Raw genomic sequence first — 17,049 nt, forward strand, 5'->3', positions numbered from 1 at the left:
CTCGGTATATCCGTAAATAAATATAAATGAATTCACACTGAATAATAGTGAACCTCAAGTGAACTTTCTTCATTTTTCTTTCTTCAACTTACCCTGTTTCCTAGCACCTGTTCTCACATCAGCCAATTTAATTTTTATCATAAATGTTTACACATTGTGCTAATGCAATGATTTGTGCATCTTAATCTCAGCTATGTAGTAACTGCATTTCAGGACACTTTAGATTTTCCATTGACGTTGTTACTCGTCAGTCTCATCATGAATCGTAGCTATCAGGTCCACTCATATCAGTCTGGAGAAGTGGGTGAAAGTGTCCTTATTTCCTGACTAATGATCCATCACAGACAGGTTTACACAGTTTTGAATTTAGACGTGTGAATAAGGAAAGTAGTAATGCAGGAGCACAGATCATATCATATCATATCATATATCATACATCATATCATATGTCATATAATATATCATATCACATGTCATATATCATATCATAACATCATATCATATGTCATATAATATATCATATCATATATCATAACATCATATGTCATATATCATATCACATGTCATATATCATATCATATCATATCATATCATATCATATCGTGTTTGATGAATAACTGATAAACTCGCTCATTTCGGACCGGTCCGGTGAACTATTGGAACAGGGGCGGGGTCTTGCTCAAACATCAACCTATCACCGTCCTGCCTGAGCTCCAGTCCCCGCCTTTCCAATTACCTCTCACGGAATGTATATCATAGGCTGGGAGACCGGCAGCTCTCATTCTGATGTAAAATTAAAAAGAAAAAGTGATGCAAATGTTATTTATATTACAGTAATGGACCCAGTACAATGAAATAAATCAAGAAACACCGATATGTTAGGCATGTCAGACATGAGACGGGTCTTATTTTGGCCGTAAAAGAGACAGGAGCAGTTCTCAGAAGTCGGAAGCTTGTGCTCAAGAGAGCCAGAGGGGAGAAAAGCGGTGCGTTTTGCTTTTGCTCCTGTCCATTAAAGTTTCCTGTGGAGCCTATTTGTTTTAATAGGTGAAGAAAGTAAGCTGTCAACCTATGTTACTACACGTAAGCGTGGAGCGAGCCTGCAAATGGGCGGCATAGGCGGCAGCTTCTATATCAACATGCTCAATGGAAGCGACGCGCAAAGTTTGGCCAAAAACGCAGAGACGAGCGGTCACCTTCACCGGAGCAAGGAGCTAGTGGACTACAAAATGGGCGTCCAAGACGCGAGGCAGTACTATTCGGACTCGGTTGTAAATGGCCAGGACAACTTTCCGCTGCCGTACCACGGTGAGCAGGGCGCTGGCGAGCTCGGAGCGCAGGCGGGGAGGTTTTACTCCACGGCGGCGGCAGCGGCGGCTCCGCTTGGTAACTGTACATTCAGCCGCAGCAGCGCGGTCCCGGCTTACGCAGGGGCTGATGGGTATTCACCGGACAGTAAAGACGGCTACCCGGCCAGCGCGGACTCGTACCATGCGCACTTTCAGCATGGCTACCCGCGCGCGCCTCTCTATTCCTTACCTGGCCTACAGGTGTGCGGCAAGACGCAGGTGCTTCTCAACAACTGCCCGCTGTGGACCAAGTTTCACAAGTACCAAACCGAGATGATCATCACCAAACAGGGCAGGTACGTAGGCTATGTCTTAGCACAAATTTTAATAGGTTACAAAAGTGATCTCAACATACTTTAATGTGCAAAAATAAACAGATAATAAATACATGGAGTAACTGAGTAGAATCATTGCATTTTATTTGGAAATAAAAGGCATCTGGCACTGAATGCCAGAATGCTCACTGACACCTAAAGCATCTGCCCAGGAGAGCAATCCCACTGCTTTCTGGAGTCTAATAAAGTTTTGTTAACTGGATATAAAGAAATAAGGCTGTAGAAGCGGCCTAATCTTGAATAAAACCTGATTTATTTATTTATTTATTTATTTATTTATTGTCAGAGTAAACAAATACCCTCAATGAGCTGTTCTATAGTCAGTTATATTACACTTAATTTGGATCAGGAGCTTAAAAAAGACGTCTCCTATTTTGGTTTTCTTGCTTCTTTTGAAATATCAGAGGGGAAAATGTAAAACTATTAAATCCTTATATTATGAGAGACAGTTGCTTTGTTTGACTATGAGTGCAATATCATGACTAACTATTTTATTTATTTAAATATTTATATGTTGAAAATTCTTTGCGAAATGCCCAGTATACAATACAATTATAGTATTGCTTCATCTATAATTCGTGTTCAGAAAAACAAACCATTTCGTGTTGTACTATAATTCTGTAAGCGGTTTCGGATAAATATAACAAAGTTTGCTATTATACAGCCTGTTCAGATTAGGCCTAGATAGCTAAACACTCTCTTCCCTGAAAGTCACTTTCTAAATGTGAGTCATAGTTTAACAAATAGGTTTTCTGAAAGAAAGAAAAAAAGGCCTTCTGTGAAAGTTTTGTTTTCTGTCAAAATGCAGTGTCTCATATTAACCAGCAGTTATCACTACTTTAAAGTAGTGCACTCACCTTTTTGAAATAAGTTTAAAAAGTCACAAAAATATACAACCTAGCAGTAAAATAATCTATAATCATATGTTTTTCTATCTCTAACAAATGTCTTAATTACTGTCGAGATCTCACTCTGTGCTATATTACAGCAGCACAATGAGTTCTTCATGTAAAACCTATTACTTTTTACAGATTCATTGCTGCAGTAAATGCAGTTTATATATATATATATATATATATATATATATATATATATATATATATATATATATATATATATATAAGGCATTACATTGAATTATTCAAAATTGATTGCATTGTTCAATTGCAGTCAGTTTATATAAGTACATTTGTATGTGTGTATCTTGGGTTAAGATGGGGCGGGGGTGGATCTGCAGCAGGAGTATATGAAAATGCACACATTTTGGTGTAACTTGTACTGGCAAATGCCTTAACACCTTGTGCATAATGACACTGTACCCACGGTTGCCCTCCTCGTATAATCAAAGTAATTGAAATATCTCCCCTAGAAAACAAACACACGCACGCACACACACACACACACACACACATACACTTTGTTTAGTCAGTCACCACCGCAACCTTTTTACAAGTCATGCAAGAAACATACTAGACTTTGAACTTGGCCAGCAAAATTAATTATTCTGTGTTATGAAGGAGTATAATGGCACATAATGCTCTTGTGGTTGCCACTAATATCCCAGATTTATCGTTTTTTTTCCTAAATATGTAATTATTAGAGAAAATACTATAAAGCAAATTTTTTGGGGAAAAAGTCTGTTTCATTTCTGTGTAACAGCACTAATGTGGCAATACAGCACAGATTTCCTTAAATTTTCAGTCCCTGTAATTTTCATCAGTTATTCTTGACCCTCATTTGAATAAGACTAAGGACTTAAATGACAGAATAATTGTAGATTTGAATTAAATACTTATAGATAATACTAGTAAATAATCAATGATTTTTATGTTCCTGTATCAGCCAAGTAGAGTGGGTGATACATTTACATAATGGAGTTTTAAATTGAGTCTCTCCATACCAAGAAGTGTTCAAGCTCAGTTGATTCTGCTATGGGGGTGGAAGAGTGGGGTGATGTGCTGCTAGCGGTGGTAAGGTTTGGGGAGGCTGAAAGTCTGATGGCCGTACATCAGTGGAGGTGGCTTTGAAGTGCAGGAAATGAAGAAAGGTGCTTTTTCCCTCTCTTGCACTCACTCTCTCTCTTTCTCTCTCCTCTGGTCTGTTAGAGTATGTAGTAAGGCAGGTTTCTTCAGAAGTGAGGTGAGACACAGTCCAAGATAAGGCTTTGAAATCTTTGCTGTAAGACCAAGAGCCTGAAACGAGAACAGAGGTTCTTTGGCCCTTTTCAAGTTCTGGCCACATTTTCTCCAGTACCATCTCTGCTTCTAACACCCACTTCACTGACATCCACATCACCGATTAAAGATTCTCTATGATGGCTCAAAATTAATTTTGTGTATAGGGCCAAATGATGCATCTGTGCATTTGTATGAATTCTTCAAAATAATGACCATGATATAGCAAAAATGCTTTAAATAAATGCTTTGTACTCTACCAGGCTTCTTTAGAAATATTGTATTTCTAAAATCCAGTTTTAGGGGATGCAAAATATTTAACGCGCAAACATGTATACAATTTAATTAAACATTTCCTTATTTCTTTACATTTAGTTCTCTAATTTTTAATCTAAATATGATTTGTCTAATATAGCATCTAACAATATAATTTCTAAAAGTACTAATCACAAAGACATGACTTGAACTATATCCCTTAAACTATATCCATGAACATTATATATTCTTTGGCAAATTCTACACTCAGATGAATCAGTGGAAATAAAAGATCTTTTTCGCATCACTGAGTTCATATAGCACAACTGAAAATTGAGTCCTGTGACATAGTGTTTCATGATACACTTTTTACTGTAATTATACAGGTTTATATACAATTCCAGCAGTGTAAGTGAATATATTGTATGACTTTGTGTTGAGGCTCCAGCTTGCCTGCGACCCTGTAGAAGGATAAAGCGGCTAGAGATAATGAGATGAGATGAGACTTTGTGTTGTTGATGCCTGTGTATTCAACCCCACAGTTCGAAAAATATTATTTCATAAGGTGCAGAAAAGCAGTGAATATTTATGCAGAAAGTTCATTTATTATGGTCATCATATCTCATTTGTAATACCAAATAAAGCAGCACAAACCCCATTTCTATATTCTGATAAAGGCAGAGCTTTGGTATTATACATTTTTTGGCTCATTTATGATGTATAAATCACTTTATATTATATATTTAATTATTATAATATTGTTGTGACTTTAGGAACAATGAAAAGCAGCCTGTTTCCTGTACCACTTGTACATGCTTTCTGTGCCCTGTGCTGCAAAGGCAAGAAGATATTTCTGGCTATTTTTGATGTTAGTGTTTGCTCAATGTTTTTTTTTTTTTTTTCACTGAACATCACTTCCTGTTCATCTGTTGATGGTAACGTGGAGTATACAGAGCCTTGCAGCAAAGGGCCAGGCCTCAGCAATAAAGTACATATTAAGTCGCAGACTTGCAGTTTCTCACTACAAAGCGACTTGTTGCACGTGTTTGCAGCTCTAGGAGGATCTACAAGTACGAGCGTATTAGATACGGACAATAAGTGACAAGCAATTCGGTAAAACTGCATCAAGATCAAAGGGATTGTCTGTTATGAGGGATGTGACTGTGGTTGCTGAACTCACTCTGTTTTTCAGCAGTAAAAGCTGCACGGTGTTTAGTACAGTGACATTGCTCCACCAACAGAGTTTGTTAAGTGGTTTCTAAACTCACCACATAGTCATAATCCCAAAAAAAGCATATCTATATCTATCTGCAGTGCAGTTAAATCTGTGCTACAGCAAAATCCATCAAATCATTCACTCACCCAGCTTTATCTTGGACAAGGTTTCAGTGCCATCTAATCAAAAATGCGTTAAAATACAGTGTAGAAAGTCAGAGTCGTTGTGTCCACCAGCAGCTGCAGACTGGCATATATCATCACAAACGAGCGCATGTAAGTACGATGACATAAACTGGACCTGAACTCTTGTCCTGGCGAATCAGTGAGTGCATTCAAGGAGAATAATTTTCCTGCAGTGAATATTCAGTCACACAGCTATCATTTGCCTAACATACCTGCTTGACTACTTCTTACACATACATCATACACTTTTATCTCACATTTCTCTTTTTCACTTACCTCTATCAGACTACTAATCGATTTGCCTCAGGCTTCCTTCTAATTGTACAATTCTGACTGTGCTACCTCTTGCATTTTTAAGGAAGTGATACCGTAGTATGCTTTTAATTTTTGAAAGTTTCATTTTACATTTGAAGAGATATGTATTAGTAGGAACATACAGCTAGCAGACATATAACAGAGTCCTAGACAGCAGAGAAGATGTATCTTTGTTTGGCAACCACCTACCAGGCGAGTACTGACTATTGAGTCAACGAGTCACTAAGTTTCCACAGGTTAACAATTTCTGTCATAGTAAACCTAAGCCTCCTACTTATGCAAAGCATACTCTCTGTGGTAAACCTTTAAGTTTCCCCTTCACCAAGTACTGATTTCTTATAAATCGTCTCTTTTAGGTAAGTATGCCCATGAAAGCTAGTCAGAGAAGAGGAGTGGCTGTGGCACACTCTGGTTATAAATCATATTGAGCAGAGAGTGTGTAAAGTGGTAAAAACAGAATCCTGGAACTAGTTTCTGTTTTCACATACAGTATATTGATACGTAGCTGTTACTGAAGAAGAACTTAATCATCTATTATTTATATTTTGATTCACAGTGCTTTATACCACATTTATCAGCGTGATGGCTATTAATTGCTTGTATGTGGACAGGATGTTCAGCCATAGGTTCCTTCACTTTGTCTTCCGGCTTGCTTTTGACGAGCATGTGCCAGAGATTTTGTTGCATAAATTTTGTCATAAATTTTGGAAAACTAAAGAATATGACAGATTTCAAATTTACTAAATAAAATGATTAGATTTAGTATTTCCAAATTCATGTAAAGCTTATGTAGGCATGATTTAATATGAAAGCATTCCATTCCATCGATATAGAGACAAGCTTGTGTGTGAGACTCTGACAAGCTTGGCGTGAATAAATCATGCTTAATCCAGTATTATTGATGATCTACATATTATGTATGGACTACCAAATGATGCACTAATTTGTGCATGTTTGTTTCAAAACTTGCTTCACTGTACTAAACTCTGGAAGTATGTGGGGTAATCTCAAGCGTGGATATTTCAAAGGAGCAGACTACTTCTGTCTTAGGCAGTAAAAGCTAGTTTTATATATATATATATATATATATATATATATATATATATATATATATATATATATATATATATATATATATAATATGAAATTGCACTTAAAATTTTATTCATAAAAAAACAGTTGTTTGGAATCTATGCAACAGCTATAACCTCATAACTTCAAGTCTGATAGTTGACAGAAGAATCAGCAGAGCATTAGTGACTGTGCACCAGCCTTGTGGCTTATGGTGAGAGATTCATAAAGCATCTCGCTTTCTTGTTTATCCTCAATTGGTTCCTGTATCTGTCTGTCTGAACAGGAGGATGTTCCCGTTTCTCAGTTTTAATATCAGTGCTCTGGACCCCTCGGCTCACTACAACGTGTACGTGGATGTGGTTCTGGCTGACCAGCACCACTGGAGGTACCAGGGAGGCAAGTGGGTGCAGTGTGGCAAAGCAGAGGGCAATATGCCAGGTATAATCACTAACCAGCAATTAGATACTTGCTTTTACCCAGTATGTTCTTTTTCGTCAAGGAGAGCTTTATCTGTATTGTGGTTTTTGCATTGAATGTCAGTGTGCTTTGGAGGGAAAAAAAGTTCTGCTTCTCAGTCCTATGTCTTTTTGTGGCCATGAGAAGAATATATCTGGTGTCACTGTATACCACAATCTAACAAACCCATGCATGCACACCTGCCACTATGACTGTGTGAACTGCAACAGTCTGGCATCACCAACTGCAATCTCATTCTGCATTAACTTTAAAACTGCAGTCAAATCCAAGTTTTAAAATGTTCTCAAGAAAAGGTCATGTATTTATAGCACAGTTATTGTATAAATTCCACATAAATTCACTAAGGTGTTCTATAAAAAGTGTATCATACTTTTTTTTTCTACAGGAAACAGGATGTATATGCATCCTGACTCTCCTAACACAGGTACTCACTGGATGAGGCAGGAGGTCTCATTTGGCAAGCTCAAACTCACCAACAACAAGGGCAGCTCCAACAACATGGCACAGGTATCACTGAGAAAAATGTTAGTTGGAGTGTACATGATCACTTGTGGTCAGTGGTATCTTTGAATTTCCTCTTCTCAACCCATCTCTGCTCTTGTCTACTCGTATTGCATGTCATATCTCACGTTCCCCACACAGATGATAGTGCTGCAGTCTCTCCACAAGTACCAGCCACGCTTGCATATCACGGAGGTGAAGGAGGATGGAACAGAAGATCCCTTCCGCAGTTGTAAGCCACTCACCTTCATCTTCCCCGAGACCCAGTTCATTGCAGTCACTGCCTACCAGAATGCAGACGTGAGTCACAGCTCCTCCTGCCCCCTCACTCCTCCACCATCAGTGGGGTTTATTCTCTGTTTTAATCAGCTGATACCCACAGCATAACCACCAATGAAACAAAACAGCTGTAAGCAAATTGACAAGCTGTGCTGTAACAAATTAAAATTACAATGAATACATACAAAGTTTCATATATCTGATATTCTGATACCTTAAGAATCAGTTTGTAGTTTACAATTTAATCACTTACTTTCTAACTGTTAACTCTGTGTGCCCTTTTCTTGTCACATACATCCCCCCTCCTCCTCTCTTGACATCCTGACCATACTCGTCGCATCTGTCATGGCTCCTGCTCCTGCCATTTCTTTCACAGATCACTCAGCTGAAAATAGACCATAACCCTTTTGCGAAAGGTTTCCGAGACAATTATGACACGTAAGTAAACCTAAAACAAAACCGTCCTCTAGAATTACTTTATGAGACTATTAATACATGTAACCTTTTCATTTTACCAGGAAATCCACTTTAAAATAATAATGTAAAGTATAATACTACTCAATCTCTTCCAGAAAACTAAACCCAAATGCTATATTCAGATCTCTGTAAACTGTTACGGCTCACACTGTAGCTCTGAGCCCTGTGTGATTTGTGTTTATCACTTTTACATGGGTTTTGTCAGTTGAATTTGACCTTGATGTTCCTATACAGACTGTATGCCCCGCCTGACTCGGATCGTATCACCCCGTCGCCCACTGAGGGCCAACAGCTCATGGCAGCCAGCTGCTATCCCCGCCAGCCTTACCTGCCTGAGCAATACATTAGTCCGCTGCAGCACAGCCGCTTCTATAGCTGCGAGCCTGTAAGCATGGCACAGGGGTGTCCCAAAGACCCAAATGGCAGTCACCATGGGCGCTGGTACCTCCCTGGGCAGCAAGGCACGCCCTCCAATCTACTGGACTTCAGCTCTTACGAGGGTGACTATACGGCCAACAGCCTATACAAGCCTTTTCCTTTACAGACATCACCCCACCACCCACTGAGCTACTATCCTGAAAACCCCTTCACTTCTGGGCCAATATCAAGTGCTAGCCCTGCCACATGGAGCACAGCGAGACCTTCGCCACAGTACCTCAGCCACCCCCATCCTGGGAAAGCCACATCTAGCCTGAGCTGGTTCTGCCCCATGTCTTCTCCCGCTATGTCCTCCTCTCCTCCAGCAGTAAATTCCCGTCTTCACCCTTCACCATCACTTCTTGAGTCCTTGAGGCTGCCAGTACCACAGGACAAGTCAAAAGAGGTGGTGGAGGACACGTGGATGGAAACCCCCTCTGTCAAATCAGTAGACTCAGTCGACTCCGGTCTTTTTGAGGGTGCAGAGAGCAAGAAAAGACGAGTGTCACCCTATGCCTCCAGCACTGAGAACTCTCCTCCCATTCGAAGCAGTGAAGCCTGTGAAAAGGACAATAACAGCGATGCAGGCTACTACGGCTTCTACAGTCACTGAGCGCCATCGTCTCTGAGTTAGTGTAGCACTCCTGCTGTGTCCCACCCACAGAGCTGCACTGCTTTCTGGGACAAAGCTCTGTGGGAGTCGAGACGAAGGACAACAGAGGCCAGTAACAGCTAACGCAGAATTCTCAATTATTTTTTCCTTTATAGACCTGGTGCTGTTTGCCTTTTTATCCCTACAGTGTTATTGCTGGCCTTCTCACGTTTGGTGTGCTGCTTCCCCATGGGAGCACTGTATGGGTAAGGTCAGGTGGAGGTGTTCCACTCAACCTGAAGGTCACTGTCATGGTGAGGACCAGCAAGTCAAGACAATGTGACTGGGCTGAAACACTGGCCTGGAGAGATATATGCACACACACACACACACACACACACACACAGAGACCTGGATGAATTCAGAAACTGTAACTGTTTAACATTTAAAGAAGTCTGTACACCTGCTGACACTCCCCTCAAGGACCTGTCCAGTCTCCCAGTCCTCTCTCTCTCACACACACACACACACACACACACACACACACACACATTAGATGTGAAATTTTTCCCAAGAATATAGCTATGTAGTTTTGAGTATGTACTTATATTTTATGATTCCAATTCATTCACATTTTTACTCCAAATAAGTCTTTGAGTGCCCAATGAAATCAGATGATGTAAGTGATTGCTAAGTGCTATTAGAGGAAACAAAGTATAGCTATCTCCACAGAGAGGTAAGAACGTGTTCGACTCATCCTATCAGCTGTCTTCCTGTTAACCTCCCATTCTCACTACTAAATCTCCCTAACTAGATCATGTGCCAAACAGGCTGGCTCTAATTTCATCTTGTTGCATATGGCTCAGTGCCACTATACCGCACAATAATGAAGTAAACATAAAGGTTCTGCTTTAAATTCATCTTTGTTGAACTTTGGATTCATACAGGATGAATTGCCAGTTTCAGATCAGGTGTTACAGTATTTACGTGGTCAACACAAACACAGCAATGTCAGTCTGATTAGTGTCAAAAGAATATCCTTAACCCCAACATCAGCAAGTCTCACAAATAGGACAAGGAAGACAACATGCAGATAGACAGGGTGGGAAAATGGACACCTGGAAGGGGCATTGACTGGACATCATAATCAGACAACAGCTCACACACCACAGACCTCAGTGACACAGAGGAAGAACGAGACCTTAGTCTCACCTTATCAGGGCCTGCAGACCTCCAAAGGTGAGAAAGACCTTCGACAGCTCAGTGGGCGACAGCCATAAGAATGTTAACGCACTGACTGTGGAGGAAAACGCACAATATAGGACATGGTTCACCTTTCAGAATTTAGACACATTTCACTGGTCATCAACTAATGTGATTTTTTTCAGTGAACCACATAAAATTACTTCCCACAACAACATATTTTACTATAACACATAACGGTCCAGTACACACATGAGCATGCACATGCAAAGAGGGGTGACAAGATTATTATTATTTTTTTTTTATTATTTATATTTTGTTTGAGCAACTCAAAACTGTAAACAATTATGTAATAAGACTGCACTTACTTACTGTGTACATTGTTAAAAACAGAAATGCTTATGATGTGACTTTTTATGAAATTGTTGTTTTAATTCTCTGTCAGTATTTTATAGAGTTTCCCAAAAACCCGTATAGTGGAATATCAAAGCTTCAGTACGTGGTCAGTGACTTTCAAACCAGTGAGTTACCTTAATGTGGGAGCAGTGTGTGTATTTCAGTGCTAAACCAAATTACATATTAGCAATATAATGAAGAGGACAATCACAGTGAGATATTGTATTTCATATTGCTACAGGTCGGTTATAAGCATATGGTTTGATATTACTCAGGTCAAGTATGTGCCAATGAATATTCAGCTCATTTTGTGCAAGTAATGGAGATGCTGAAAGTTAATACTGGTTTAAAATAACAGGGTGGGTTTTTTTTGTTTTTTTTAATTGTTTCCTGGTTGTAAGTAGTAAGGTGCAAACAATTTATAGGTATGAGCTTAACTGGAAGTTATTTTTGGTAAACTGTTTCTAATTTCAAGTGCAATTTAAAAAGTGTTCATATTAATTTAAGTTTTTTATTGATGAACAATTCTTGAATATGCATTCAAACCACTGTTTGAATATTTTATGAACACTGAGAATACAAGTGTACAGTGTTGTTAGGATAATTGATAGGATATGTTTTAGGTGACCCCTAGTGGAGTATCTCCCTCTTCAGATATAATAATGGCAATTATTTATCAAAGTTACAGAAAAATTGGTGCTTTTTTTTTTTTTGCACAGAATGATAATATGACGTAAAATGAGTAATTAGGCTCAAGTAATAAATCGGTTTTGTTTGAGACATAAGCTCCCATCTACTCATCCCTTATTTACATGTTATACACACACAGCAGAACTAAGTTTACCCTCAGATAAATCTATGTACATCTTTGCTCAAATGCACCTTTGATGAATAATGCCACATATGTGAGGGATTTTACCCTCCAGCTGTCCCCTCTCAAGCTTTTTTATGGACTAGCAGTGCCATTATCAGATAGTCTTTAAGGTATATTTATATGATGTTCCACTGAACCATGAGTTTAACAATCTTCTGTATGAATGAAAAATATGCTCTTTATTTATACTAAATTTTCCCCAATGTCAACTTGAAGCCAAGGTTCATAAATAACAGGAATCCTCCCTAAATAATGCATAAAAACCGTCCAGAGTGAAATGATGTATTTGAATTGTTCTAATTGTAATAAAACATGTCATTTTTCATTATGAATCTTTTATTCATTAGAATGTAAAAGTTTTCATTAAATACTTTTTTAATCATTGTAGTTTCACTGTACACACAGGTTACGCAAAGCCTAAGGCTTTGAGGAAGAGGAAGTGCATTTTCTAATCCCATTTAGAATAAATCCTATTACAGGAAGCCTCACTGATGTGATGGCTTTGAAAAAGAAAAAAGATCCACACACATGCAAAAGAATACCTTTTTTAAAATAATTCCATCCAAGAAAAAGTCAAGTAGCAAGATCAATTGTGCAGTTAATTCAACAACCCCCTTTATTATAAGTAAATACTTACCATGTGTTATCATAAGAATGTGCATAAACTAATAAGAAATATATGTCCCTTGAAAACAAATGTATGAGCCCGTCACACAAGCCTGTCCCATTTTTTGTTATTGTACTGCCAGAGTACTACAAAATGCTGTGTGCGCTAAAATCTCTCTTCACTCCTGTTTTCAGTTGTACGGGTAAATGACATTCCCCATTAAGAAATTTTTTAATTTAAAAAAAAGTATGCCTATTATACATCCGTTATGGCTTAAGCTAGAAGTATGCATCACGATTGGGATATCATGGGACAAAAAAAAAAGCTTTACGCATGTAGGCAGGAATGGCTCATCTTCACTGATGATCCTGATCAGGGTCAGTGAAGTTGAAATTACACATTTGCTTATAATGTGGGACACACTGAATTCTTTACAAGATATCACAGGCAGGTATAAACAAAAATAATAAGTGAAGAAGTGGATGGGATTTGATCAGAATTCCAACAAGAGTGGGTGGGAGTGAGATTACAAAAACAATTCTGCACACCCCTCTAACTTAAACTACAAAATATCCTATATTACAGTATTTTGCTAAAACCCGCACGGTGTTGATAAAAATCACTAACAACACAACCTTCCCAAGTTTATCTCTCCTGTTTGCATAACAATCAATATTTGGTTCAGACATGGATTAACCCCCTAAATATATTGGTTTCATTGTTCAACCATAAAAGAAGTGAGAGCCTGAATACTTCAACAGGGGGCAAGAAAAAAAAGAAACTCGGTCTTTGGTTAAGGGCTTTATCCTTGCCCAGTCTATCCTGGGTAGTTCATCTGTGCTCTACAATTTGCTTTGTGTCCAAGCCCACGTACTTTAAGAAAGATGCAAGAAAGTTTTACAGTCCAAAGTCTCAAACTCGACTGAGACTTCACCATAATTCCAAGGTTTTCATGTTTGTGAATCCAGGATTCTCTCTGAGCTTCCAGTAAGTTCCATTAGTGAGCCACACTTCTCTACCAGCCGCATCAACAGATTTCCTGCATAAGAAAAAGGAGAGGACATGCTCAACAACCAAAAATCCAAAAATCATTTTGGATATTCTGATCACTCCCCTTACCTGAAGAAACGAGGGATATGGTGCTCTCCTCTCTTGGCCAAAATCTTCCTCCGTTCTCTCTGTTTTTCCTCCACCTCATCTTTCTTGATGTCAGCCTCCTCCACCTTGCCTTCTTCCAACATCCTGGCCACAGTAATGAGGTTTAGGTTATTTACAGGTTTAGGTTATTTATATATAACCAACCTAAACAGCACTTGTGCAGAGGTTTCTAGAAGAAGCAAGCAATAAGTTCTGTTAGACATCCAGCTATAGACTGACCTTTGATCTGGACGCAGCCGTGTATCTGTTCGGGGTAGCAGAGGTTCAAGTTCAAGAGTCAGCTCATTCATTTCCATTGCAAAGCTGGAGAAGCCATAGTAAAGGGTGTGGTCCTTAGGCTGAGGGTCTGCAGGGTAGTACAGATATAGTGATAAATGCATCCTCTGCACAGTAAAAGCTTCCAAATTATCAGTGCAAGGACTAGTCACTCTGATGAATGGATCTGCCAGGTATAAAAAGAGTTCATCTCAAACTTATACGTCACATCTGTTCATCGTGATTCATGGGCCAGATATCATTGTCTCTGTCTAGGAGTGCAGTGGTATGACCTTGTGGTTATGGCTTTGAGATAACTTTGAGATAATTCTGAGATAACTGCTGCAGTTCATGCAAGAGTTTCACAGATTTGCTCAGTGGCAGAGATGAGTATTCAAGTTTGCAACTTGGAATCGAGTCACACTTCATGCTGGCCTTACACAAAATGACCTTTCAAGTGGTTTGAGTGTTGCAGACAAATTTCCAATATCAGAATAAAATCATGAGAGTTTTGCTCAAGTTGGGATGCGATTCCATCGTCTCAGCTGTTTGGTGTAAGATGATCAGGGTAGCTATCTTAAGTCAGTCTTTTTATCGTCTTGACATTCCAATAAAATCAACCCCTTCGGACATAATGTGTACAATTGTACACAGGAAGTTCCATAGCATGACGTTCCATAGCATTTTTCCTTGTGTCCGAAAGGGTTAATATCATCTTTAGTCTCGGCTCATGCAAATAGTGACACTGCAAAATCTCCGGTCTTTGTAAAATCATAGATAATTGGTTGAAAAGTCATTTGGTGTAAGGTCGACATAAATATGTGACTAATGGCACATTGTCTTTAGATAGAGAGTGTGTCAGATTTTAGTCTTTTAATTTAAGAACTTTATTCATCGCACATACCCTTCTGAAATTGCGCTCTGCATTTAGCCCATCTGAAGCAGTGAACACACACATGCACACACTAGGTATGGTGGAGAGCAGTGGGCAGCTATGTTACAGTGCCCAGGGAGCAGTTAGGGGTTAGGTGCCTTGCTCAAGGGCACCTCAGCCTAAAGCCACCCCATGTTAACCTAACCTCATGTCTTTGAACTGGTGGGGAAAGCGGAGCACCCAGAGGAAACCCATACAGACATGGGAAGAACATGCAAACTCCACACAGAAAGGCCCCCGTCGGGCACTGGGCTCAAACCCAGAACCTTCTTGCTGTGAGGCAACAGTGCTACCCACTACACCACCATGCCACCAACAAAAAGTCCTTTCAGAGTCTTTCAAATTCTTCAAGTGTATGGTTAGCAGACACTGCAAACACAATGACTTGAGACTCGACTCGGACTCAAGATTTAGGAATTGTGAACAATCTCATCTCATCTCATTATCTGTAGCCGCTTTATCCTGTTCTACAGGGTTGCAGGCAAGCTGGAGCCTATCCCAGCTGACTACGGGCGAAAGGCGGGGTACACCCTGGACAAGTCGCCAGGTCATCACAGGGCTGACACATAGACACAGACAACCATTCACACTCACATTCACACCTACGGTCAATTTAGAGTCACCAGTTAACCTAGCCTGCATGTCTTTGGACTGTGGGGGAAACCGGAGCACCCGGAGGAAACCCACGTGGACACGGGGAGAACATGCAAACTCCACACAGAAAGGCCCCCGTCGGGCACTGGGCTCAAACCCAGAGGCAACAGTGCTACCCACTACACCACCATGCCACCAACAAAAAGTCCTTTCAGAGTCTTTCAAACTCTTCAAGTGTATGGTTAGCAGACGCTGCACACACAATGACTTGAGACTCGACTCGGACTCAAGATTTAGGAATCGTGAACAATCATTTATTCTTATCTCATCTTATTATCTCTAGCCACTTTATCCTGTTCTACAGGGTCGCAGGCAAGCTGGAGCCTATCCCAGCTGACTACGGGCGAAAGGCGGGGTACACCCTGGACAAGTCGCCAGGTCATCACAGGGCTGACACATATACACAGACAACCATTCACACTCACATTCACACCTACGGTCAATTTAGAGTCACCAGTTAACCTAACCTGCATGTCTTTGGACTGTGGGGGAAACCGGAGCACCCGGAGGAAACCCACGCGGACACGGGGAGAACATGCAAACTCCACACAGAAAGGCCCTCGCCGGCCATGGGGCTCGAACCCGGACCTTCTTGCTGTGAGGCGACAGCGCTAACCACTACACCACCGTGCCGCCCAATCATTTATTTATTTATTTATTGGTGCATTAAAATTAAGAAACTATCTCACACGCTGAATGTCATTCACTCCCTTAATATCATGCGTAATATAATTTCCTCCTTTACGCATGCACGTGACCACAGATGACTGTAAGCTGCAGTATGTCAGCAATAACACTGTGACCATGGAGAGCTCATCTGCAGCTGCTGTGCCATTTGTGATAACCTTTGGCTATAATGCCTTCACACAAGGTCCAAACAAAAGAAACGCTAAATGCAAGGTGTGCTCTATCAAAATAAAGAATGCTGGATTGACCACATCAAATTTTATCAGGCACCTCAAAACATCCTGAGTGGTCAATCAGTTCTTAATGTTAAAGACAAGATAACATTAGCACTGGTTTGCACACATATTATCTCAGCGTCAAATATTTAACATTAGCTTGTTAGTAGCTTTGTAGCTAAGGGAGATTAACCTGATTAGATTGGAATATTTTCAAAAGATGAATGAATGTTTGTTTGCTTGACATACTTGCTCGCATAGAGTGTTGGTTTTGCCATGACTATAAAAAATGGTCAGGTAACTTAATCAACCACGTTCCACTCCCACCATCCGTTGGCTAACATTAATCCGTGAGAAAGACCACGTGAATTATTAACGTCAGCTACATATACTAAACAACTATCAATGCTGATACTGTAT

The 17,049-nt window shown here is 39.8% G+C and overlaps 2 protein-coding genes across 3 annotated transcripts in view; one reads left to right on the forward strand and one right to left on the reverse strand.

Moving 5' to 3' along the window:
• The first annotated feature begins 772 nt into the window (after positions 1-772).
• Positions 773-12,447, forward strand: tbx21 (T-box transcription factor 21). Its single transcript, XM_060939896.1, has 6 exons — positions 773-1,645; positions 7,187-7,341; positions 7,766-7,887; positions 8,023-8,181; positions 8,537-8,598; positions 8,872-12,447. Exons 1-6 carry the CDS (start codon positions 1,107-1,109, stop codon positions 9,665-9,667), a joined length of 1,833 nt encoding a protein of 610 aa, XP_060795879.1. The 5' UTR covers positions 773-1,106; the 3' UTR covers positions 9,668-12,447.
• Positions 12,438-17,049, reverse strand: part of osbpl7 (oxysterol binding protein-like 7) — a 30,678-nt gene continuing 26,066 nt past the window's right edge. The window contains exons 20-22 of one of the 2 annotated variants that reach the window (XM_060939895.1): positions 14,104-14,230; positions 13,846-13,968; positions 12,438-13,765 (exon numbers count right to left, since the gene is read on the reverse strand). In XM_060939895.1, coding sequence (XP_060795878.1) covers positions 13,657-13,765; positions 13,846-13,968; positions 14,104-14,230 — 359 coding nt within the window. In that variant the 3' untranslated portion in view covers positions 12,438-13,656. Of the gene's footprint in view, positions 13,766-13,845; positions 13,969-14,103; positions 14,231-17,049 lie in introns of those variants that run through there. The other variant, XR_009656496.1, reaches the window with a different exon arrangement.

Source organism: Neoarius graeffei, chromosome 14 (genome assembly GCF_027579695.1).
Source record: "Neoarius graeffei isolate fNeoGra1 chromosome 14, fNeoGra1.pri, whole genome shotgun sequence".
In the NCBI taxonomy this organism is placed as follows: domain Eukaryota; kingdom Metazoa; phylum Chordata; class Actinopteri; order Siluriformes; family Ariidae; genus Neoarius; species Neoarius graeffei.